Source organism: Thunnus maccoyii, chromosome 20 (genome assembly GCF_910596095.1).
Source record: "Thunnus maccoyii chromosome 20, fThuMac1.1, whole genome shotgun sequence".
Taxonomy (NCBI): domain Eukaryota; kingdom Metazoa; phylum Chordata; class Actinopteri; order Scombriformes; family Scombridae; genus Thunnus; species Thunnus maccoyii.
The window spans coordinates 25,809,054-25,836,914 of NC_056552.1; the positions used below are offsets into that span (position 1 = coordinate 25,809,054).

Below are 27,861 nucleotides of genomic sequence, written 5' to 3' on the forward strand. Positions count from 1 at the left end.
GGTGTGCTTCTTGTATATTCTTAGAAGTCTCCTCTGTAAATTATATGTTTCTGTAAATTATGTAAATATATACAATTTGAATATATACAACTTTATAATTAAAACATCCTCTAACCCAATCTATATATGAATAGAAAGGGTTAACCAAAAAATAACATATGGATGTATATGTGTGATCTTGCAAATTGCATTTTTGTTTTTTGAGGTGATTTTACTACCGTGTGGTTTCAAATCCAAATTATTACTCTGAGGAAGCCTGTTGTAGAGGCTCACTTCAGAATTATCTATGGTACGTCAACAACATGTTTGGTTTCAAATTTAGGCCCAAATAAAATCTGAGTCACAGTATTGACTGACTGATTCTTCAACTCAACACAATTTCGGTAGGAAATCCTGTAACATTTTATCCTGTGCTGCCCTCATGTGGATCTTTTCAGCATCATCATCCTCATTCAGGCTCAAAAGGACAGGTTCGGAATTTTTCAAGTCTGTCTTAAACAACAGTCAGGTGCCCAAATGAACATTTAAACATATTTTTCTTGCTGTAATCATTCCTCATGTACAGACTGACCATTAGAAGATCTCTTCATAATGCACTTACAATGCAAGTGATGGAGGACAAAATCCACAGTCCTGTCTTTAAAAGTTTATCCGAAGCTAATATGAAGCTTCAGCGTCCAAATGAGTCAAATCAAGTAGATATCTTTCAACGTTACAGTCTTTTTAGTGCCAATGTCCCTCTTTTTGTTACTATACTTCCACCACAGCTCAACAGGGAAACACTGTCCGAGGAAACACAAAGAGGGAACTTGATGCTAAAAAGACTGTAAATGTGGCAGATACCCACTTGATATGACTAACTCAGACTGATGAAGCCTCATATAAGCTTCACATCAACTTTTAAATGCATTTTTGCACAAACTGACCTGAATTTTGGCCCCCATCACTTACATTAGAAGCACATTTGAAGGGGATCTTTTAATAGCCAGTATGAACAGGAGGAATGACAACAGCCAGGAAAACCTTTTTCACTGTTCATATGGACACCTGACTGCTGTTTTAAGACACACTTGAAACATTGTTAACCTGCCCTTTAAAGTGGAGGGACAGACCAATTCATTATTTCACTATATTATCACTAACAGGTGCGTCATGTATCGTGATAGTCAACAAAATTCACAAGCAAAAGAACCCACGGACCACAGTCTTTCCATAAGGTATGTACATTTATTAGAGGAGAGTGAAACACTAAGTTGCACAAAAGAATACCGTACACATTGTCAAACTGCCAAAGGACGTTTGAGGCACTTAGCATGAGGAAAAAGATTCAGTAAAGATCTGAACAGCCTGCTGGACAGTAACAGTATACTGTACATGATGAGTTCAGCATTTGATGTAGTATGTGTGGAAGAGGAGAAAATCATCAACCTAACAGCTGAAAGGGAATGCAGCAGAGGGATATACTGTAGAAGTTGTCTGTGTATAAACCAAAATTGATGTCAATGTATTAAAAAGGAATAATTACTGTTGTTCACTTTTAATTTCAGGCGTACACAATGGACGAAATAAGCTGAACTAGTAGTGTGTCCCCATAGAATGAGTGGTTTGTAGTTATCACAGTGCAGAACTCATTTGTACAGTTAGAAATGCTATCAGCACTTATTAATTTTTAATTATAAAACCAAATAGTTCTTTGGCCTGAGAGAGGTAAAGAAGCAGAAAAAGAGGAGGAAACAACAACAGGGCTGTTTTCATGCCAAACTTTCCTATCATAGAAATGAAACCATGTGAATCAGTCAGAAACCAGCTGAAAGAGGACCTGGGGTTCATTTGGTGTTTGCATCCATTTGCTGTAATCAGTTCAAGCAGTCTCTAAGAGGGGAGTGAGTTACATGATCAGAGAGTAGGTGGGCCAACAAATTAGTAAATACAGTGGGTTTTAGTTAAATTATTGCATTAAATATGCACTTAACACTCAATTGTGTCAACCTTGTGATTGGCCTGTTAGATCAATCGTATCACTACAATACTGTCATCAGATTCTCATCATTATGCAGAGATGAGTCACTTTTCAGTTTAAACCAATCATCACAAAACTGAACATACCTCAAAATAGTATTTTAGTATCATTGCAATGGTGAAAGTAAAACTATCAGAAACCTTAAGTCACTTTATATCTAGTTATTTTTACCTTAAATTATAAGCAATATTTTAAATTGTAGCCCTTGATTTGAAGAATTCGGTTACAAAAACCACTATTTGAATAGAGAAATATAAAACACATGGCTATTTTAGGACAGGAGATAACTTAAATTCTTAAACCACAATTAGGTATAACAGTTCATGGATCTTTATGGTGTTAAGACATTTCACAGGCTGAATGTCAGTTTGAGATTATTTCTTCCCCTCCTAAAACAGAGTACAGCAATTTGGGTAGATTTTAAATTCTCGCTGGGTTGGGATGTGAACAAAATAGATTATTTTTTCTTTGGAGGACATTATTAAGAAGAGGGAAGTTAGCTTTCCGGAGCTAGCTAGGCTGGTTTGATTAAAGAAACAGTTAAACATTTTGAGAAATACACTTATTTGCTTTCGTTCTGAGAGTGAAACGACAGAATTGATATCAAGTTTGTTCTTTGTGTTGACCATTGTTAGCCTAGCTTAGCATAAAGACAAGAAGCAAGGGGAAACAGCTAGCCTGGCTCTGTCCAAATTTAAAAAATAAACCTACAACACCACTAAAGTTCAGTTTCTAACATGCAATCTCTGATATAGCCCGAGATGCTGCACAGAAGGGCTTTGTGGATGAATAAACAAAAAGAAATAGTTCCAGCACATAATTCCAACTAAAACCAAAAATTGTCATTTTCGCATTTCTGTTTGTGTACAGGTTAAACAAATGACATAAATTTTAATCAGTGAAATTTAGAGGTGTTAATGGGTGTTTTTTTTTTGTTTTTTTTTACTTTGGACAGAGCCAGGCTAGTTGTTTTCCCGTTTCCAGTTTTTATGCTAAGCTAGGCTAACCTCGCCCTGACTCCAGCTCAGAACTGAAAATACAGACATGACAGACATTGAACTTCTCATCCCACTCTAGAAAATAAAGCAAGAAAGTGTGCCTCCCAAAAATGTTGATGAACTATTTCTTTTAAAAAAAAAAAAGCTTGTGAAATGTAGCTACAACTGATGCCACATTTCTAGAAGTTTCAGATAAAAGAATGCAGGGGAATGAAACCAATATAAAATAAAATGCCCTGTTGTTGATGGGAGCTGTTAATTAAAATGTACATTTAGCAAATGTCGGCAGGAAAGTGGACATGTTCCTGCAGAGGACAGAGCTTCAGTAATTGGAGGCTGGCTTTTTAGAACCACTCTGAAAGTATAAAAACATTAGCATGGCTTGCATTGTTCAATCACTTTTGCATATTGAATGGAATAAAACATTCATTTCCACGATTCAATCATCATGTGATACAATCATTAAAACCCATGATGAAAATGCAAAGTCCATGTCCTGTTGCCATTTCAGAAAAAAAAAGTCCATCAAAAAAAAAAAAAAAACAAAGTATGTCAAATGTAACATTAAAATAAATGTATGTACAGCATACTGGACTTTGTTCATGACTGAACATTTTTACAGTACAACGTCAATGCAATAAAAAAAGGTGAAAGTTAATGCTGAGTCCAAACTCATGGGTTACGTTTAGGGCTCCTACAACACATAAATGTCTACAGAGAATGAAAAACTAACAGAAGAGTAACTCTTAAATCACCTCTGAAACTATTTGATATTAAGAAGCTAGTTTTAAATGTAACCAAGAACAGTTTAAGGTATGAAAAATGTCTTTTCTGTGTTTTTATCTTTTGTCTCTGGGTGCAGTTTTGTTTTGTTCTATAGCAACTTTATGTTGTTTCACATTTCTTATATACACCCTCTTTTATTCGTGTGCAGTGTAAATTTTTGTACTTTCAATAAAATGTTATGAGATTTGGGGTGATCCAGCCATCCCCTCCTAACACAAAAACTGCTGGTCTTACCATTGTCCTTATTGTAACCAGCACTAGCAGCAGTAACACAGGTTCAAGGGGCAAACATTTTCATTTCATTTTTCTTTCCATATCCCAAAGAGCTGCGGTAGTGGTCCAACTGGCTCAAATTAAGTTAATTCATAAAGGGTGGCACAGTGAAAAGGGGCCTGATATTATTGGTTGCCCAGTTGCTTTTATGACAGAAAACCAAATAACAAAATTCTCAAATACTGGGGCCTTTATTTACCTCTGCCTCAGGAGAACCAGACCTTTATTTGAAACCAGCTTATAATAGAGACAGGCCTTTTGATAAGTATTCTTTATCATATTTTTGTAAAATGCATCCTTGTTTCCTGATCTGCTTTTTCTAAGGTGCTTTTTGCAGTTAACACAAACTCAACACTTCCTGTTGATGAATTCAAACAATCATGTCATACTCACCACTCTGGTGCTAGCAGTTTCTCCTCTAAAAAATTTAATGTTTAAATTATCTTTTTTCTCCTTTTCCACTTTTTTTTGATCGCTGTTAAGCTACTGTCAATGAAACTTTACACGTCCTGCAGATGTTTCAAATTAAAAGCATACAAGGAAAAAATAGGATTATGCCTTTGAGCCAATGTTAGGCTTTTGATGAGAAACATCTGTGAATGAAGTGTGTTCCACTGACAAGAGAGGAAATGAGGAAAAATGTGCATGAAAACAATGTTTCTGTTATAGAGGAGAACCTTAGAGCAGCAGTTTGTTGAGTATGACATGACTCAAATCAAACTTTATTTGTATAGCACCTTTCTTACAGGTTAGTGCAATTCAAAGTGCTTTTCAGATGACTGACAGGCTGGTAATAAGACAGTACAAATGTAAACAGTAAAACAACTTGAGACCAATGTTCGAGTGAAGTGTTGAGTTCACTGGATGCTTGACAGCAATCAAAAATTTACATTTGAGAATCTACAGTAAAATGTTTCACAATTCTTGATTGATTATTGAAATATGATAATTTAAATAATTAAACTGTTTTGTTAACTTGGGAAACTAAAAACTGATGTCTGGATATAGAGCCCTATGACAACCCCAGACTGTGACATTTACTGTTAACAGATTTTTATATCACATCACTCCTGATGTTAACATTCTGCACCAACATCTTTCATGTACAAACATTAAAAGACACAAAATAAAATTACAGTCTGAAAGCAAAACAAAACATTTTTGCATGGAAACTGCATAGGGTGTAGAATGGGCTGATCTGTATTTCTCAAGTACTGACAGTGAGCCATGAAGCATCCCTGTTTAAAAGATACTCGATCTTTCTTGAAAAAGGATTTTATAAAACCAAATGTCTATTTGCAACACTTGGCAAATGAAAGAGAATACCGTGAAAAATCTGTTCTAGTTAGGACAAAAGCATGCTACAAGTTGACAACATCCTGACAAGGAAACTGTAAACTAATCCTGACAATAGAATTGTGTAAAATGTTATCCTCTTCAATTAAAACATACAAAAAGGAATAATTTGGACCAGAGCATTTTCTCATCACAAGCGCAAAACACTTGAATTTATCTACCAGCTTTAGGGTTAAGCTGTACAAATACAGTTACCTGTCCTTGTGTGCAGGATAATAAAAGATACAAAAGTCCCTTAAGCTAGGCCTATACTTTTTTTAATTTATGAGAAAAAAGACAAACCAGATTAATATGAAATCACCTGAGTAATTTAAACCAACTCTGCATACAACCTTTGCTGATACTATCCCCTTTCTTTAAGCCAGTGCTCTTACCACATCTCCTAATTACAGTGTACCATTTTCACAGTTCAATTTGACCTGTGCATGCATGATATAAATCATGCTTGCAGTACATAATTTACCAGAATATGCACCTATGAAAAGATAAACTATGATTCACTTAAGAATATGTATTTACAGGACCAGAAATTGAACAAACGTTTAGTGGAAGGTCATTAAAAAATATACAACTTCAACCATTTGTTCCACCTCAAAAGGACAGAATATCAACCCATTTATAGTTGATGGAAAACTTTCAGAACAATTTATTCCAGTCTCTAGTCGCCTCCATAAGATGTCGCTGGCCATGGCCAATCCAATCTTCTTGACTGTTGAAGAGTCGCCCACAAAACCAGCAGTCAAACACCACAGGTTCTTGTCTACAACCTGATAAAGTTTCCACAACCTCGTACTTTTTTTTGCTTTTTTTCCTCAACTTCAGTTTCAGGAGGAATCGCTCTCGGACAGAACTCTGAACTGCCCGAGGTCTTGGATCATCGCTTTGCAACAATGCACCTTTGGTCGAGGACTTCTTCCCTAGAGCACCAAGCTCTGAGAGCGCTTGGATTGTTTTCTGAGACAGAGAGACCTTAGTAACAGCACCTTTATACCTGTTAACTACCTTCATGATATTGGCCACTTCAGGAATGTCAGCATCTGGATGATTGAGCACCACTACAGGTTGGTATCTACGAGGACATTTGATCTGCTGTAGAGAACTGAATGGAGCAAGTCTCAGAGTCCTTTCAACTTCTTTGGCTACAGGCTTCCATAACACAGTAGTCTCTTTCTCAGTCAGTACTTTATTTGAGAGTCTTCTAGCTTTATGCACTGTTGCTGGAAGCTCATCAAATAATGTTTTCCTGCGCCTTTTCCTTTGGCTTGGAGGCCGAATTGGCCTTGGGGCTAGAATAGGTTTCTCTGCTTCACACGGTTGTACCTTTACAGACATCTGTGAGGGTGAAATGCAGGATTCTTTAACATCCTTCTGTGCAGTATTTTGTATGGTGATCAGTTTCTTTACTCTATTGGAGACATTTGCATTAGTTTTGTTTGATGACACCAGAAAACACTGGGTCTGAGGTCTGGTGGCCAAAAACAAAGGTTGACTGCTTGAGGTGGGAGCACCACTTGTAAGAAGGCTGCCAGTAGAAGTGACAATTTTAAATATAACTTTGTTTCCAGTACTTTCATTGGTTGGGCTACACTGAGTTCCAGTCTTTGATTCTTGGTTGTTCAGCAGTAAGCCTGATTTGGGCGGAGAAATATACCGGAGCAAGAATGCTTGGCGACCAGTCTGCAGAGTGCTGGGTTTGTCTGTAGAGCTCATAGGCATGGCTAGAACTGGCCGTGAATTCAGTGGGAGTTGTGTACTTGCCAGTCTGAGGCCAGGAGTACTTGGGGCCTGAACAAATGGAAGAGACCTCTGTACCAAGTAGCAAGTTGGCTGTGCCTTTGCTGTTTTGTCTGTAGGATTATTATGTGGTGCGCTTGAAAGGAGCACAGGACCCTTCAAACCTGGACTGTTGATAAGGTAGTGATTTGAGGTGGTGCCAACACCTGGTTGAACAGCGGAGAGAAGTGTTGTCCCTTTTTCAGTAGCTCCTGGCTTTGGTGCTGATACACCTGTCCTCTTGTTGTTTGGAGTAAGAGTTACACCAGTAGGGTTAGTTGATCTTTCTAACCCTGGCTTCATGTAAGATACATTGATCTGAGGATTTGCAGTATTGGTTATCAGTTTGAAACCTGGAGTGGCTTTGACCTGCACTGGCATGGCAAATCGATTCTCAGTAGTCCTCAGGAGTACTGGCTGCTTACCCTCTGGCAATTGAAGAATTCGTAGAGTCGTTTTTGTTTGTTTTGAGGAATCATTGCTTGCACTTGAAGACTCTATTCTTTCCTTATTAAGCTGTTGGGTAATGATTGCATCTGAATGTTCTTCCACAAAACTGCCCAAGGAAGTTGAACTACTCTTTGTCTCGGACTGTTTTTTGGATATAGGAATGCTCTCCTCCTCAATTTTGATAATATTAAAGTCTTGGAGCACTGACTCAGGGTTTTCATCCTCAGTCGGAGGATCATCAACACTAGCTGTGCACTCATCAACTGCAGTGTCACTATCTGATGATTTCTTCATGGCCTCCCAATAATTTTCTTGAATTGAGTCATCGCCATTGTCACTTTCTGTCAATGGCTCTGGAGACTCTGCCAATGTCAAGCTAAACTGTGATGATTCACAAATACTATCTTTGTCTGCTGAAAGTTCGGACATATTGTCAAAGTTTTGGGTAGTGTTAGGTGAAGTGCTGAATGTTTCCTTGGAATAATTGTGAAATGCAAAAACTTCTTGGCTTGGTGAATGCTGGGTGCAGTTTTCTAAGCCCATAGCACTTTCTCTGTGGGTATCTGAAGTGGGTGAGGATGACTCTGAAGGAGGAACTGGATTTGTCAATAGCTTTCTACCATTTTGCTGGCCGTTTTTCTGTTTAATCTGAGTTCTGACGCTATCAGGCTTTTCTGGAGTGCTTTGAGAAGATAGGTCATCACTTTCTATAGTGTTAAAAGACAAGTTCCCTTCGTGTTTGTCAGTGACTTCTTCTGCCCCTGCGTCATTCATTGATATCTCATCTGCAGCCCCACAGTTCTCAACAGTTTTTTTGCTGACTGGTTTGGAGAGAAGTTTTTCCTGAGCAACTTTGGAAGGTGAAGATAAACCAGTGACCTTCTCAGCACATACTGTTGAAGTATTACTAATTTTATAACCAATATGGCCAGTTGCATCAGTGTTAAATGTTACAGAAATTAAGTTAGTATCAAACTGACTTCTTTCTGAGCAGGCTGTTTGGCTTAGGTGACTTTGGTCACCCACATGATCAAACTCATTTGTCATTGGATATAACGTATCTGCACAAGCTGAAGATCTATTTAGTGAAGAATTAGTTTGTTCCCCAACATAATCTCGATGTGGAGTGGAATCAAGGTTGCAAACAGAGGTTTCTTCCTCCTCAATCTTCACTTTTACTGCCATAATATCATCTTGATCTGTCTGTATGCAAGATCCACTTCTTGGTGAAACAGCAAAGCACTGTGATGTTGAGCTCCTACTATCAGAGCATTCCCCATTCTCAACAGAAACTTTACCTTTATCCAACACAGAATCTGGTGCTGAGGATCCCACGTCTTCAACTGAGGAATGGTTCTCAGTGGACAAGTCTTGCTTTGCTGTTGGTATTACTTTGAGAACTAAATGTTTTTTGCCATCAACCATCTTAAATCCCATCACTTTGGTTGTACAGTTGGGGGGAAGGGAGATTTTGTTCTTGACCATTAGAACAGTCAGTCCATTAGGGTTGGTGTGATTTGCAGTATCAGAGCTTGTAGAGTTGTCACATTCCTGTAACACTACTGGCATTGACTGCTCTGTGTTATGAGAACCTTTGCTCCAACTTTTGTTGTCCTTTTTTGCTACAGGCCCGTCAATAAAGTGGTGGGTCTCCTCCAAGGATAACTCTGGTTTGATTAGCCTGCCATTTTGGTTTGGTAAACTCCCAGAGAGACAGCTCAGTTTTGATATCCGTTGAACATCCTGTGATTCACCACTCTTTTTTAGCAAAAATTTTACACTCGTAGATGAATTTGTGGGAGTGCCACTGTCTTCTATAGCCTTCCACACATTCCTTCTCTCAGTTTCCTCCTTGTGAACAGCTGCCATGTGTTTTTTTAGGTAGTCACTCCTTGCTGCACCATATCCACAGATCTGACAAGTGAAAGGGAATGTACCCATGTGAGCTTTCATATGCCTTTGGTGATCCTCTTCGTTCATGCTAATATGTCTGCATTTTGAACACTTCCAGGGACTTTCATTATGATGATGTATGTGTTGGACGAATGTCCCTGCATCCACAGTTGTAAACTCGCACCAGTCACAGTGAAACTGTCCATTTAGACTGTGACACATGATGTAGTGTCTGGTAAGCAAAAGCAGAGAGTACTGAACATCATCGTCACAAAGCTCACATGTGACAAGAGTATTCCTGTGCTCAATCCGATGGCGTTGGAGAGCAGGGAATTCATTTGTTACAAAACCACACAGATCACAAGGATATGTAGGAAGGGTTCCTTTGTGGGCCGCTCGAAAATGTTTAAGGAGATCATTGGGGCTATATGTGGAATCATCTCTACACACTGAGCATCCAAAACTCAGTATCTTTCCAGAGAAAACAGCCCCCTGCTGAATTTTACAGTGGGCTTTACTGAGGGTTTGTTTGTCTTTCTTGGTGGAACTCCCCTGTTCCTTAATAGGCGATTCTTCTGAATTATTGAAGAGTGACCCATCTGTCACCTCTCTGAAATGCTTATACACAAAGTCTTTTACCTTTTCTTTCTCATCCTCTATAACTGATATGTTGCAGTTTTTGGCAGAATCATGAGGTATTGTGAGATCTTCTTCCATAGCTGTAAATCTGCAGATTTCTGCAAGAGAAGAAATATGTTTTTCATTAATACTAGGAGAAGCACTTATCACTGCTGTAGTGCAGGAAAATAACAATGTATTGTACTGAGGTTCACCTATCCAATGGCACATAATAATCCTTGTTCCAAATAGGAACAGGGACATGTGTGATCAGATTGATCATTGCCTCAACTGCCCATTCAAACAAAAATTAAAGTTTAAATTACTAGACAAGGCAACTAGACAAGGCAAACTTGTGTCAGGGTTTCCTGCAGTATTTAATAGCATAGATGAGACACCTTGAAACACAGACTATCTCTACTAATATACTAAATTGATATACTTTTATGAAATAAATCTTTAAAACACTACATACACTACACTACTACGTACGTTTTAGTGTGTGTGGATAAACACACATTGTAGGCTCATTTGCTGAAATTTTACCAGTACTACTTGGTGTGTTGTTTGCATGTGCATACCTTTGTTAGTAGAAACTCTATCATTTCAATCCCTGACTGGTCAATTATGCACACAAACAAAAAATAATTTTTTTGCAGCAAAAAACTTCAATGGACCTGAAGTAAGAGCTGGTCTTAAAGACCTCCTTTCTCCATGACTATTACACAAAACACCATAGGACAATATAGGACAAAAAATTCTAAGAAAGCAGAGATGCAGACTGTAATTCTTGAATGCAGAGATATTCATCTTTAAAATATTTTCTATTATAAGTTTAATGTGGGCCTATTTTAGGCCCGCACAAAGAGTGTACTATGTATTTGTATTACGTAGGAATCCATATAAGTCCAGACAGATTAAAGGAATAGGTTGAGGACTCTCTCATTTAGGTGTGTGCTGGGAATGACAGAGACATGAATCATAGAATCAGGGATATAGATATGGGGGGGTCAGCTATGGAACAATTATATTCAAATTGCATTTCAGTCTACTTCTCTCAAGAAATGCAAATATAAGTTTAGGACCTGTCTGAACCAAACGAACCAAATCACCAAACCTGTCTGAACACATTTAACTATTCGAACTGATCTTCTCTGACTATAATTGCCCCCCCCTCTCTCTCGCTTTTGTAAGGAGTTGACTTAACAAGTGTGCTTCAGTACGCCTGCGCACCCACTCACATGCACATTCACGTATACACACACACACACACATCGAAACACACACACCCTCATTACATGATTTTATTTATTTTATGTCTTTGCTTGATTTATGCTGCCTACTTTATGTTTGCTTTTTGAGCTTATGGTTGCTTGTTTGCTTATTTTTGTGGATTGCATGACTTTTGTATTTGCTTATAATGCGTAGTGAGGTGAGATTCCTTCTATAAACCTCTAGGGGTTTTCTGAATCTCACCTGCTCAATTTGCTTCTTCTCTTTTGTTGTTGTGTTTCCGCTGCTTTGTTTTACCGTGCAAATAAATAAATAAAAAAAATTAGAGCTGTTTATTACAGAACTTAATCAGAAGCCATGTGGTGTCAGTCTGTATTTACCATGGGGGCTCTTTCAGTGGGCTTATGGGGATCATTTTGGGTTTAACTTAGTAATGGCAGTTCACTTACAGGTTGAGTCTGCTAAAAGGTACAATATAGTTTTTTGTTGTTGTATTTAAGAATCTCATGTCCCAATAACAAGGTCAAACAGTGGTACAACAATGAGAGCAAAGGTGTTAAATCCAAGCCAGAGTAACTAACCACAAACAGATCATGTTAAACGCTTTGAACAAAGGACAATCATAGTGTCTGGTCACATTACAAGGGACTCGTAAGTCCTTACAACCTATTACAGAAAAAAGTAACCACATTGCTGTAACGCATTACTTGGTAATGTCTCCTGCCCTACATTCACTTTTATTATAGGGTGTTTGTATACTGCATTTGAATGGTGAGTTTAGGTGTATGCCTTTTTACAGTATCCAAAGTCACTTCTTAAAAAGGAGAAGGGGAAAAATGTTGGCATATTAATGTTAAGTAATTAAGTATTGAGAGAAAACAACTTGATTAATAAATTGCACGAGGATCGTTGAAGATCTGTATTTGGTTTATGTCCAGAAGTTTCTAGGATGCCATCAGATTCTGTACTTCTGAGTTCAAATCAAGTGTGGTTCAATAGTTTTTTCATTCTCAGCAAGAGTTTGTTGTGACTGACTTCAGGTAAGAGCAGATTTGTAGTCACCGAGCTCCTATGCTGCTGGTGAATAAATAGTAATGAGGTCCTGATGGTAATAACAGGTAGCCTTATTAGCAACTTGATGCATTTTTTTGTTTTTTTGGGAGAACATTTTTAAAAATTCAATTCTGTTTCCCTGTGAGACCACACAAAAAATGGAAAATGAAATAAATATTCCAACCTAAGCATGTTTTACTCTAAACTGAAAAGAATGTCAGCAAACTGAAGCTGGATAAATTAACTGATAACAGAGATGGAGAGTAACCATGTTGTACTTACAAAAGTACAGAGTTGATCATTTATAATCCAATGATATTATATTTATAATGCAAATCATACATTGAGCTCATCAAACTGTTTGACTTGCTAATTTGACAGACAAAAACGACTGGATTTTCAGTTTTGTAACTGTGAGAAGTCCCCACCAAAGAGTCACCTGACCACCTCCCAGGCAGAGGAGGACAAATCAAACACTCCTACCTGGAAGGACCACTCCCTCTCAGCTGCAGTCAATTTACCCAAGAGGCTATGGATACATCTCAAGTCTCGTATTTGATCTTTCCTCGCTCCTCAATCCTCGATTGAACCGGAAGTTGTTCTGGTCCGCTATCTTGAAGGCCATCTTAAAGCTCTTTTTTTTCCTGTGCTGAGGAGCAAGGATCAAGGAGCGAGAAGGGATCTCTGAGGAGCCATGAACGTGGATACATGACAGCAGCCATCACAGAAGTCTTTTACTGGCTGACATGCCCCCTTATTGGAAAGCAGTTATTGATTGGATGCTGCAGCTGATCGGACTGATCTGATACATCACAACGTCACTGAAGTTTCATGTCGGAGTGAAAACAGCTAACAGAGTGAACTCAAGTGCATCACTCCCAAGTTTCATATTTTATTTGTTTTCTGATTCATCTAGTTAAAAATCTGTAAGGGAGAGTCTGTCTGTCAGCAAGAAACACATTTCAAACATCTGTATTTTACATCATTTGTCGTCATATCCATTCAGTCACATGTGAGGCTGGAAATTTCCTTTTTCCCTTAAACATTTAGCCAAATAAATAATTTCCAGTGTTCAAAAGACACCTCAATCATGTTTTGGGTTATTAAATAATTAATTCACAATCACAATTTCAATAAATACAGACGCAAATAATTAATAAATAATATAAACGCATTATGCTAGTAGAAAAGGTTTATGTTCCTCTGGGCAGGACACAGTATAAATACAGAATGCAGGTTTTTATCTTTTTTTTTTTTTTTTTTTTTTTTTTTTACAGTTTACGGTTTTTATTCATGTGCAGGGTGTTTGCCAAACAGTCAAACACTGCTGCTCTGGCAGTGATAACTGTGTGCCTTAGTATTAGCACAGAGCACATGTGCAGACACAACCTCCATCAGAAGTCCCTACACCTATTAAAGCTGACAAACAGCTCATCAGCTGTGATCAGCTGCCGCCATCATCAGAAACGGACGTGGCTTCACTCGACGATTCAGAGGACGTCTCATATCTCTAAAAACTTATCTCCTCCTTTCTTCTCTCCTAACATGGTTTCCTTGCGTCTCTCCATGCATCCATAGTGAGAGGGACTAAGACGCTAGGAGAAGACACAAGTGAGGGAAACATGGATGCAATTAAGAGACTTGAGATGTACCCTATATATGCTGCCTTCCGCCCTTTTTGAATCCGGCCATGTGTTGTGTGCATCATGTGAGTGAGGCATAACTTATGTTCATATCTTTGGTTCTGTTATCAATGCTTACATCCTTTGTTCACATGATAAAACTTTTTGTTCTCTCTTTGCAGAGCTTAAACTACACAAACCAAGAACTTTAAAGAAAAATAAAAGTGCTCTGCAATGCATCCTGGGAGTCTGTCTCATCTATCTGCTATGGGTCTCTCACAGTCACTTCAACCAATACCCAAAGTTTTAGAACTTAGCAGTAACATACTGCATCTCCTTCCAGCAGACATTGTGTAATATGATTTAGAACTAAAGTGGAGAACATTCTTCATTTCTTCTTCTTATTAAACATTTAATATATTGTATATCAATTATATAGTCTTAACAGAGACCGCTTCTAGTTTGGATATTTAAGTTACTACAGGCTAAATGCTTTTAATCCAGGTATTATAGAGATCAGGGTATTTTATAAATAACTTTATATTTAAATGATATGCACTGTTGCCACTATACCCACATTTCTGTAGGACTGAACAACCAGTGAGATCAAACCATTTTAAACTGATTTACTCCATGAAAATCTTTAATCCAGTGTTTCTCTTACATGGAGCCATCTGTGGTCCACCACCAGTTTAACCACAGCCAACACAGAATCAAGTAATACAAATCCAGTGCAAAACTTTAAATTATAAAGCAGCGCCAATTGGTGCACCAATCACAGCACTGGTGAAGATCAGTCTGACAGTGGTAAAAGGTAACATTTCAGAGGCATTTTTCACCAATATTCTCTTGAATCTTGAATCTGGAGTACTCTGCCTTTGTTAAAAGACTTTAGCATTGTGCTCCTTTAACATTGTCAGACTTACAAGGGACAGCTTTTTTTGTTTTGTTTTGTTTATTTTAAAAAGGATCAAAATTGATGCAGCAGAACCCAAAATATATCTTTCTCATTCCATGCTTTCTTCTTCATTTTCAAAACCTGCTGCCTATATTACCCACAATGCAACATGACCGCTAACAATTAGGTCTTGGATTCTGGAGATTTATGTTAGTTGCAGCTGTTTTCCACATACACAGTGGCACTCCCAGACACCTGTAAACACACTTTGATGTATAAAAATACGTGGAGCCCCCCTTTCATTCCTGTTAAGACAAATCCAGATGGGATTTTTTAAAGATCTGGATTAGAGTAGTTTAGAAGAGACAGTTATCTCCTATTATACATCAAATCAATTATATGAAGACAGCCTGATAGAAAGCTGACAGCTAGTCTGTTTTGCTCAGGGTCTGGCTCTCCTAACGGAGTTAAAGGAATACATACAGGCTAACAGACTGCCTGTGAGGTAAATGGGTTCTTATGCTGTGCTCACATGGATTCAGGCAGACGGTAGACGGCAGACTGACAACACCTTCTGGACGGCACGGGAAAAACAAACAAACAGTCTGACGGACTGGCAGGACATCAAAACAAAACATGCATGATGATATGTTGAGATGGTGATGTTGTATTGTTTACAAAGAATGGTATAAAATATATTAAGTAGAATTCTTTTGTGCTTATTATTTCATGTAAATCATCTAGTAATGCAACCTTCTCTTAATATTCTATTGCAAACTTAAAATTAATGTTAAATTCCCACCAAAATGTAGGAAAATAGGAATACAGTTGTTACTATGACACATGTAGAGGAAGTGTTGTTATCTGTAACTCAGTAAAAAAAAAGCCAAAATAAAGATACTGGGCTGGATGTGAAACATTCTCGTTGGCATTTAGTCAAAACACAAGCATTGTAGTCTGCATACCAGTGTGGTGTGTCTACTGGAAGAAACATGTCCCACCAATCAGAATACTCTTCTCTCTGCTTGAATGCAAATCACTTGCTTCTCGCTCTCATGCAAACTTTTCAACATAATGTACAAATGTCACTAGAAACAAACATCAGGACTCTACATATACATTGATCTTGTTAAAGCATTTCATCTTTCATCATGACATGACACTGACAGAAGCATTTACATTTTATTGCTGCCTCTTTGACCTTCATCCTTCCTTCTTCTCTTCTGAGTTAGTAGCTTGACTGGAATCTTGCTTAGTTTCAGGCAAAAACAAGACATTATAGTATGTGTCTGATAAAAGCAATGTAAGCCTAAAAGAAACAAAGAGACTGTGCAGAACCACCTCACAGGAGACACTACTGCACCAGGTGTCCATAAGCTCAAAGGTATGAATAAAATTACTTGATTAATTGATCGACAAAAAAATGATCTGCAGCAATTTCTATTCTGTTCCAACTCAAAAACATTTCCAGAATCAGAGGCTTTCTTTCTAAATCTGATTCAGAGAAACTCATGCATGCATTTGGTGTAAGCAGGCTGGATTATTGCAACTCCTTGTTTATGGATCTTCCAAACAAAACAATAGATAACAAACTTATCCAGAAATCAGCCGCATGAGTTCTAACCAAGAGAAAAAGATCAGACCATTCAACTCCTCAACCTTCCAGAACTTTCACTGGCTACCCGTTGTTTTTAGAATAAAATTCAAAATCCTCCTTTTGGTTTACAAAGCACTCGCTGGTTTGGCTCCACAGTACATCTCAGACATGCTGTCAGTTTATAACCCCAGCAGATCTCTCCGGTCACAAGGTGGAAATCTCCTCCATGTGTCTAGAGCACTTTCAAAGTCTGGTGAGATGGCAATCAGTGTTTATGCACCTAAAGAATGGAACAGTTTGCCTGCTGAAATTAGTCTTGCTCCAACACTTTGTTCTTTTAAAAGCAAACTAAAAGACCTTCCTTTTCAATCGAGCATTTTCTTAAATGAATGTATTTGTAAAGTATGTTTGTATGTATATGTGATTTTATGCGTATATATGTGTGATGTTTCTGTTTATTTGTTTTGGGGTTTTTCTGTACTGCTTTTGTATGAGATGGTGCTAGACGAATAAATTTGAATTGAACTGAACCGAATTAAAAATTGGCCAGTATTAATACTATGCAGGTGGTTGGAAAGTTTTTGTCATGAACTGTTTGTTTTTAAAGATGTTGAGATTACAGATGGTATATTCCCCAGTTGAAGAACAGTACTGTTACCCTGTATTTTTTTTTATTTTTTCTCCTTCCGATTAGGATACTGATGCTGTCTGTTATCAAAGTGTAATGTTTTAATTCACCACAACTTTCTTCTACAATTTTAATTCAGCAACTTGTGCATCACTGGTGGCCTCCACCCAGGGACTCCAGATGGAAATGAGTTTTTAGCTATATCTTAATTTAATAAATGTAAAATATGCCCTTTGGGCTTAGATTAGATTGTTTTGTTACTTGTTCCTAAAGAGAATGAACACCTATGCTCAAAAATAAAACTGTTTTTGCCATATATGGGGGAATGTACAAGAACTGTCAGCTAAATTTGATTTACAAAACAAAGACTTTTTAAAATTCCCTCAAATACAAAATGTAATATGTATAATCTCGAAAACAAAAATATGAATGTCCTGTCCTCTCCTTACATTACAAAATATCAACATGTATTTTGCAATCTAAGAGGCTGATATATGAATTCTTACTATTTGTTACCAGTAGTTTGTATTGTTTTGCCCAAAGGAGTGTGAGGGGAAGGTTGTTGTGGGTGGGGTTAAGGGGATGATATGATATGGTTTGGGCTATGCTGTATTCGTTTTACTTTTATAATTCACTTTTTTCCCCCTTTGTCCCTCGTCTATTTATGTTTAAAAAAAATAATTAAAAAGTATTCTCAAAAACCACAAACAAAAACTTTATTGAACCAAAGCTGCTCATAGAAATTGTTCATGACCTGACGATCTTCACTGTTTATTTCACACTGCATTACGCAGCCCAAGCTCACACAGGTGTTTTCACTTAGTTTGTCTGATTAGCCCTCTCCTTGGGACTCAGTGGACGTGTGCAGACTGCACTGGACTGATTGAATCTTCAGTAAATACTTTACTTTAAGTCCCACTACTTAGAATTTATAAGCAGCATACAAACATTTAATGAAAGGTTTATAACACTACAAAGTTATAAACAGATATAAGGACATGTTAGTGTGTTTATTATTGTACAGTTTTTGTTAACAATAACAAAACTTCTTCTATGGAGGCACATTTTATATCATTACAACTGTGTATTACAGTATTGTCATTCATTTTATATATATATATATATATATACACACAGTGCCTGTGCCTACAGAAGGAGCTACAGTTGTTGAAAAATACACTAACACTTAAATCTATCTAACAGCTACATTATAGTTAAGTAGTATAGTAGTATGTAGTACAGTATATAGTACGTATATATAAACATCTATATCATCAACATCAACCTCTATGACAGTAAACTGAATATCTTTGTGTTGTGGACAGTCAGTCGGGGCAAAAGACATTTGAGGACATCATCTTGGGCTTTGGGTAACAGTGATTAAAAATGTTTCCAATTTTCTGATATTTCATAGATATTCAAACTACTAATTGATTAGTCAATAATGAAAATTATCTTTAGTTGCAGCCTTACTCTATTGCCATAGATATACATCATGATATAGTAACTTTTCAGGCAAATCAACTCTTTATTGATAAAATAACAAGGAAGTTGGTTGTTGGCTCATCCAGCTAAATAAACCTCAGAACTTTTAAAATACTGTGCCCAGCTGAAAAACTTGACCAATAGACTTTTGCATATTTATTTTCCCATGTTCGTACAATGGTTTGATATTTGGTTGATCTCTATTCCACTGTTATGCATTATATCAGTCTTTACACAGTAAAACAGACACTTGAGTTCAACTCAGTTTGTTTTGATCCCATGCTAATACTTTGCTTGCAATCCGGGCTGGGTGGAATGGCCAATATATAGTCTTGATTTTTTTAAGCTTAGTAACTAAAACAGAGTAAAACATGATTGAAATGTAATTTTAGAACTTCATGTGCAAGACAGTTGAGCAAGAAAAATAAAAGACCTGCACCACCTTCAAGGCTGTGATGGTTATGCATATTTTTAAAAACACAGTTATTCCACACACACCTATTAACTGTCAGTACCAGACGTTTCAACTATACAGAACTCGGACATCCACTTCAATAATTTAGTGGTTACTTTTTTAATAGTTACTTTCAGCACCGATAGAGCACACTTGAGTCTGCAAACTAATTCATCTGCTAATGCTATTCATGTTTCTTTACATCAGCCTGATATCTACAAACTGCTGTTAGCTAGCATTCGCTACCCAGCAGGTAGAGAGAATGAACAAAGTAGAAGTCACACACTGTTCAGTCGACTCTCGTGGCTTCGTCTCTCATAACAAGAGGATACCTTACACTACGAGATAGCAACAGCATCTAGCCACCTGAAGCCACGACAGTCCTGTAAACTGCAGCAGGTGCATGTATAGTGGAACTATTCACGTTACAGTTAAGACGGCTAATGTAGCTGACTCTCATCTATTTTATTTCTTTACTGAAAGCAACCTTTTTGTGCATGTAGTAGTTAATTTCACAATGTAGGCATTTTACACATCATGCAAAAACAAAAATTCAAATTAATGAAGTTGATTAAATATATCGCCCAGCCCTGACTATAATCATATAATCATGTTACAATTCCACTAAAAGTCTATAAGAGATAATACTGAACTGCCAAGTCCTATCCTAAAACCACAACGTCTATCACTACAGCTGTTACAGGGTCAGTTCATCCAAACTACAAGAAACATACTGTATTTTCTCACTTACATCTAGTGCTATCTAGACAAGCAGGCTTTGAGATATCCATCTCTTTAGATTTCTAACCCAATGCAATGGACGGGAATGGAATTTAGTTTGTGGTGATCACACTATTCAAAAAATTCAACAGTAACATATCATTTCTGAAACAATGGGCCTCATGCAAGAAGCTCTCGTACGAACCGATTCGTTCTTAAGAGGCACATACCAGTGCTTTAAGAAAATTAGTGGCATCAATTTTCTCTTACTTAGGTTTTCCTTTAGGTACAAACTGAATTTGAGAGTGGTCCGGATCTGTCGTATGAGTCCTGAACAGATAGTCTCTGCCTTTCTTCACAAGGGGAAAAGACTTGTTTGAATTATGTCTTTATCTGAATGAATTTGGAGTTTAAATATGATACTTAAGTCATATAAAATAAAATATATAACTAAAACAAACTCAATGCAAATTCTATTGAACAAATTTTCTATTCTGTTTATGAAAATGTTCATGGCTGCCAATTTAGTGAAAGGTTTTATGGTTTTTATTGGCATGTTTTGGCGCAGCAACTTCTACATTACAGTAGTTGCTAGGAAACTTCTCTCACTCCGACAGCTGCCTCTGTGTCTCTCTGCAGGTCTCTGTCCAGTATCATCTGCTGTTGCACATGACAGTGTAACATCACTTACTGTAAGCTGTAATAGTCTATTCTCATGTCTAATATCTCAGCAACTGTCACATCCCTTGACCACCTCCCACCAAAGCCAAATTGATTTTTTTTAGCATGTAACTCCATGTCGAACCATTTCTTCCTTATTTCTGTCACAGCACTGTGCTGCTCTGATGCTCTGACTCAGAACACTTGTGCGAGCAAACCTCACAGAAAAATGTAAGAGAGTTTTAGGATAAAAAATACCAAAATGTTCTCGCATGAGGTCCATTGTCCCTGTTACTCCAGAGAACACATCCACAGAACACACTGTCAGCTGTTTTATACAGGGAATACTCTACATTCAAGAATTCCCTATAGAATAATGTGAGCAATAATAATTCTAATGACCTCCAGTGTATTGAGGGTAGTGACCACCAAAACTATCTAAAAGGCTAGATATCACTAGTGATGAAAATAAGAATCAAAACTGACCAAAAGAGAAATACTACAACTAAAACTATACTCCTTTTAATATCAACAATAATAATATAATCATTATTGAATACAATGTAAAGAGTAGAAAATGTAATTAATGTGCAAACCAGTGAAATAAAACACAACCCAAATGTTCAAGTTACTCAACATGAGACATGATTTCAGACTTATGAAGTTTCAGTAATATGTTCCACAGCCCACAGTGAAGTTCTAGCTTTGTTGCTGTGGTAAGGAGAAATGTTAAAAACATATAATAGTTACCTGTATTCTTTTAGGAGAAACTCAAACATCAATGCATGTTTTCTGAAGAAGAGGAGCCTGTAGTGTTGCCACAGTACCTGTAAGAGCACAGAGAGGGAGAGAAGCATGACCAGCAGCTTTATGTTTTTAAAGCTGCACAAATGCAACATTCTATTTATTTGAATGAATTGTTTGTGTGGGTTCAATCTGGAGCATTGTGGTTGGAAAATGATCTCCTTGTTGAACAAAATGTGTGAGAATATGCCCGTTATTTGTTTCAGAACTTATTCTGTTATTTATCATTAACCTCAAGTGATCAATTTTAATATATCATTAATCATTTCATTAATGTTATTAACATTAACTCTCTTATCAATAGAAACTGGAAAACTCCGGCTCTGTGGAGCATCATGCCACAAGAAAACACAATAGCTGGACGTCAACTAGCTTGGTTTTTAATGACATGTTCCACCTTTACTCTATTTCCATCTACAGTAAGTAGTGTTTCAGACATAACTGCAGCTAACATTTGAGCACACAAAATGTCAACTCCTTTTGACTATAAATTCAGAAATAACATTATAATTAACTTAGTTGCTTATGTAAGGTTGGCAATATGCACTTTGATTTGAGAGTTTCAAGCATAACACTAAAAACTAAAATGAATCATTTGAGCACAAACTGCAAGAGCATCTGTGAGAAACACTGCAAAGTGACATATTAAGGGAAATTGTCTTGAAGAAATAATCTGCCATTTTCAAATTTATAATAACAGATTTTATTTCACTTCCACTAAAAATATTAAAACTATTTGCTGAATCCAGTTTCTCCAATGTGAGGATCTGTTATTTTGCATCATCATGTCAATAGCTTTTGTCATTCTTGTTACATTTTACATGCTCAATGATTTATTTACAAAAAACAGTCAACTAACAAGGTGAATCATCCTCCCTTGCAGCCTTTGCTGTTACTTCATATGTCAAGTCTTTTTCAATGATAGCTATATATGTGTAATAGCTCCTGTGTGTGTGTGTGTGTGTGTGTGCTGTGTGCATGGAAATATACAGAAGTTAATTATTACATTCATAATAAAGGATATGTTTAGTTACTAAGGATTTTTACTGATACCAAGGTCACACCATTCATATCTATAACATCTACAATTTGCTTTACAAATAAGTAGCATTAGAGCACAAACAGAAAAACCTTCTGTAAAGAGGCTACACAGTTTCTACATCAAAATACTAACCAGAGCCTCTCTACAAATTTCATACAACAGGATCCATATTCATTATGAGGAGCACTACTCTGTCTGTTAATTGTATAATGTATTGTATGAGGTCATCAGTTCAGCTTGAACTTGGAGACCAGACATTTATAACTGAAAGCCTGCATTACAAACTGGGGTTGAAGAGTTTTAAATGTTTGCATGTTTATCAGATTGGGGTTCTAACAAAAGACTGTATGCAGATCCAGTGTTTTTCAAGCTCGACCCATGTGAGGGACTAAAAAGCCTCTGCTGCGTCAAACATATTTTACAACTTCCTGAATGACAGAATAAATTCCATCAATTCCAATCAAATTCCACAGATACCTGTAAAATAACATCAACAAAAGCTTTTACATGAAGCGTAACATTTCCTGTGTGTGATATTTCAGGCAAACAGGCCTAATTACATAAGCAAAATGCAACAGGATCTTCTCATGCAACAAGGAAAGTGTTGATTACAGGCACTACCATCTCAGTTCTGCATTACACATTGAAGTATTGATACAGAGTAAACTGATATTGCAGCAGGAGACCTGCATCATCCTACAATTCCATATGTCTCAGTCAGCCATCAACCCTGTGGATCCGAGGAAGCCATGTTGGGTGGAAAAATGGCTGCCATTGATGATCTGCACAGGCTACTTCAGCCTAAGAAAACTATATTTCTGATAACATTTCTCTCTAAAGAATTTAGTCACACTAAAATCATCTTGAAAACAGGATAGAAATTTTACAATCCACATTAGATCCAAATACACAGGAGATAAGCCTTCTTAACTGTCATTAATTCTAATGAAACTGGACAGAAAATGAATCCTATCATGTAAGAAAAGTGAGTAGGGCTTCACTGAACACCTGGCTGCAGACAGGTAGGCTACACAAGGCCCATACTATAAGATGGGACAGACATAAAGGAAGCTTGAAGATGAGAGTAAAAGTTGCAGTGTCTCAAACTGCAATTCCAGTAGCCTCAGTAACTTCATGCAGAGACAAGTACACCGCGTTGCAGAATATTCAATGTAAACCTCAGCATAACAATTCGACATGTTAATTTAATGTGTGTTCACTTTTCCGAGTGACTTGCTCCATAGTCGCTTAAGTTTAGAAAACGCGAGGGAACGCTGCATCAGTGGGAGAATTAAAGGCAGTACAGACAGTAACAAAGGGCTCCAAGGCTGTACACTGGGATATTTTACTGCATTGTGCCAATTTCACTCTCGACACACGCTAAATATGTGAGCCACTTCGCGACATTGTTAGTGTCTGTGGAGTTTAATGACCAGTTATTTTACACCAAAATAAAGCCCCCACCCACGCGAAGATATTCAAAGTTACAGAAAATCAGTTATTTCTTACTATGAACTCGATGGAAGTTCAGGCTGTGTCCCGTCAGCGTCCGACATTATTAAAAAGAAGGTTAAGCTTGAAAAAAACCACACAGCAGAAACATTTGCCTTCCTTCTCTCCTCTCTGTGGAACCACAGCGACGGCGGCCATGACAGTCCATCCGGGTACTGCTGTGCTCTTGACACTCATGTAGAAGCGGATGAATATGTGTTGCTTGTCAAATACCAAACTAGTGCCGTGATGGGCATTAGTTTCGTAGTAAACACAGTTAGAACAACTTTCACTTGAGTGGAGATATATTCTGTTTTACGAGACGTTCACAAGAGCCTGTCGGTGTTTTCGCAGCGTGAGCCCTACGTCATTGTTGAGCTCGTGTGTGTGTGTGTGTGTGTGTGTGTGTGTGTGTGTGTGTGTGTGTGTGTGTGTGTGTGTGTGTGTGTGTGTGTGTGTGTAGTGTACTAGGTGGAAGAAGCAATGAGCAGCAATGGCGGATATACGCCATTTCCTATTGACTTCATTACATGAAGGCTGAAATGCCTTCGTTAATCTCCAATGTCAAATAATTTTTTCAACTCCAGATACTTGGAGTAAAAATAATTAATCTCTCTTTTCCTATTTCTCTTTGTCTCTCTCTCTCTCTCTCTATCTCTCTCTCACACACACACACACACACACACACACACACTATACACTCACTCCCAAACCCACACAGGCAGGCTTACAATAATGGAGGATGTGCAGCTCATACAATGTTACCTCACCACCCTACATTGTAATATGGTGCAGTCACTATGTTTCACATGTCAGTAGTTTACAGTGGATCATCAGGTTTAGGCTACATATGGCATTTACATCTGTCTGTAGATTTCCTCCCTCCATCTCTCTACCCCTGACATTTTTATGTTTTGGTTGACAATTGTCAGGACTGCTGTTATATCCATTTGGACTGAGGCACTAGAGCTGACATTTCTATTGGTTCTTACACTCTGTTCAACCATATGTGGATAACATATAAATAAATAAAATAAATATCCAAACTACTTGTCTATATATAGGCTAGATAAAAAAAAATAAAAAGAAAACTTCTAAACACAATATCCATTTTGTAGCAGTTCTGGCCTTTTGATCATATCCCATGATCTTCATCAGCACACGGACTTTGTCCAGTCATCATGGAATATAGATAGTCTACTAATTTTTCCTATTTTTTCTGGGAACTTTAATAGATAGGTTCACAATTTTACAAATCTGTCTTAAAACAACCTACTCACAGACAGGATTTTCCATCTCTGGAAAGTTATCACCGTGGCAACTACTTTCTCTTTTATTGTGACAATCGTGAAATACGTAAACAGTTGCTTACAGTGTTCACGTAACAAAGTAATCCACCAGGAATGTGTGCTTACATGTATGTGATTGGCCAGTGCAGCACCTTGCCAGATGACGCTGGGTTGCTTGCAGAAACAGTTGAGCCCAGTTCGATTTTTCTTTTCAAGTGGATATCTGCCACATTTACAGTCTTTTTAGCATCATATTCCCTCTTTGTGTTTCCTCGGACAGTGTTTCCCTGTTGAGCTGTGGTGGAAGTATAGTAACAAATAGAGGAACTTTGGCACTAAAAAAACTGATTTTGAAAGATATCTACTTGATTTGACTCATTTGGATGCTGAAGCTTCATATTAGCTTCAGATAAACTTTTAAATACATTTTTGCACAGACGGAGGACTGTGGATATTGTCCCCCATCATTTACATAGTAAGTGCATCATGAAGGGATCTTCTAATGGTCAGTATGAACAGGAGGAATGATTTAGGCAAGAAAAATCTATGTCAATGTTCATTTGGGCTCCTGACTGTTGTTTTAAGACAGACTTAAAAAATTGTGAACCTGTCTTTTAAGCATTTCTCGTCCATGTTGTCTTAATAGCGGAGTAAAAATGGAAATTTGAGCATTTATAATTCCACAAAACTCCATCTGCTGATAAAGACAATGTAATATGATTGAAAGCGCCAGCATATCTACTAAATGGACCTTGAGCTGATGGTGGTGTTTGCTGTTTCCAAAATCAAGTCTCTCGAAATATGAATGGTTCCAAACAGACTGGTTGTACTGAAGTGGATGACTCATCTGGTGAAGTTTAAGGTGTGGCATGTATGAAGCAACTTCAACAAAGATGGTGATTAAACTGCAATTCCTTTGTTCTGTATTTGTGGATGTAATGCAAAATATAGCTTGATGCAGAATTGTAATTATCATTGCAAATTTGCTGTTGTTGAGACTGAGCTGCTCTTGTCTGTTAATTGATCAATTTCCAGCAGTAAAGGGCAGCTGCTTTCAGGGAAAAAGCTCTGATGAACCCATCATACACTACCTGCCCAGCATTAAACAGCAGACATATAAAATTAGCAATTAGCTTGTGAGCATAAGCATCTAAAGATACAGGGAAACCCCCCTTAGATGGTGAGGGTAGTGAAAAGGTAGCCAAAAACACAACTGCAGTAAACGGTAATGTTGCTCTGTGTTTGTTACACGTGAACTGTTTGCTAACACATTAGTCATGTTCATGAGGCAATAAGGTGTGTATTATTGAGTTCCCTCCCCTCCTGCGCTTTAACACCTTAGCTGGAATGTTTTTGTTGTCTTTTCAGCTTGCTGCTCTACTCTTTTCCTATCCATCAGCAACAATATCAAGATCCCATTCAATGTGTAAAAATGTTCCTACAGTTGCCTATGTTTGTCAAATTGTTGTGTTGTTCTGTGACAGAGAATGACTTTGCACACTGTCCACAATACAGTACTATGCACCATGACCTGAGTCAAACAGTACATATTGGGAGCAATTTGAACTATACATTTATAGCCTTGAATGCAACTTGCAATCTTCATCAGAACTGAAGATGCCTTTCAAATTGAATTATAGGTAATTGTCAGTTCAATTCAATTTTATTTATATGGTACCAAATCACAACAAAAGTCATCTCAGGGGTCTTTTCACATAGAACAGGTCAAGTCCATACTCTTTGATTTACAGAGACTCAACATGCCCCTATGAGCAGCACCTGGTGACAGCAGCAAGGAAAAACTCCCCTTTAACGGGAAGTAACCTCAAGCGGATCCGGACCGGTTGGGTTGAGAGAGAAAGAAAGAGGGAGAGGGGAGAGGGGAGAGAGAGACACAGAGAAGCATAATAACAACAATAATAACAATAACAACAATAAAAATGACAGAGATATAGTAATAATAATAGCAGTAATAGCCGGAGAAGAAGTCAATATAATCTGCATCAAGATAAAGTATGAGTAAAGTAAGATTAGAAGTCTCCACCCTCTTCACCAAAACTACAATACTGTAATATACTGCTCTAATAAATGAATTTGAAAAAAACAAATACGTTTTAATAGAAACATAATGCCATTCGGAGTACATTTAATCAACATAATGGGAAAAGTCTTTATGGAGTGTGTCTGTGTTGATGTGAATGTTTATTGCAAAAGGTTCAGCTACAGAACTTTTCATTAATTTTATCTACAATGTCTGCATGTGGCAACTAAAGCATGATTGCTGGCTCTGTTTAGGCACTCATAGCATTAAGTTTAGGGAAAGATTGAGGTCTTGGTCAAATAATGAAATTGTCAACACTAGACTAGACTTGACGCATGGGACAGAATGAGCTAACTTTTCTCAATATGTAACCAAAACCATGATCTTTCCCTAACCTTAACCAAAGTGTTAGAGATGCCTGAACCTAACAACATGCAGGACGCAGGACGGTCTCTGGTGTCAAAGTCCTGTGCTTAGCACACCCGCCACCCACCCTGCCCTACCCACCTCCCTATGACTTCTGTGTGATACAATAACACTTCTTGGACTTGGAAAACATGGTGAACATGAAATAGCAATGATGTTTCCTCCAACATACAGCTGACAAAACCATTTAGTAGTATATAAATGTAATATTTAGGAGCTTGAGGCTGACACTTTGAATAATGTATACATTT

The 27,861-nt window shown here is 37.5% G+C and overlaps 1 protein-coding gene across 1 annotated transcript; it reads right to left on the reverse strand.

The window, feature by feature from the left end:
- Positions 1 to 1,207: 1,207 nt before the first annotated feature.
- Positions 1,208 to 24,224, reverse strand: si:ch211-214e3.5 (zinc finger protein 518A). Its single transcript, XM_042397154.1, has 3 exons — positions 23,873 to 24,224; positions 21,268 to 21,344; positions 1,208 to 10,286 (listed from the first exon to the last, which is right to left on the reverse strand). The coding sequence occupies exon 3, from the start codon at positions 10,264 to 10,266 to the stop codon at positions 6,070 to 6,072; it is 4,197 nt and encodes a 1,398-aa protein (XP_042253088.1). The 5' UTR covers positions 10,267 to 10,286; positions 21,268 to 21,344; positions 23,873 to 24,224; the 3' UTR covers positions 1,208 to 6,069.
- Between the last annotated feature and the right edge of the window lie 3,637 nt (positions 24,225 to 27,861).

Coding starts and splice junctions, on each gene's coding strand:
- si:ch211-214e3.5 (XM_042397154.1), bottom strand. CDS start 10,266: ATGGAAGAAGATCTCACAATACCTCATGATTCTGCCAAAAACTGCAAC.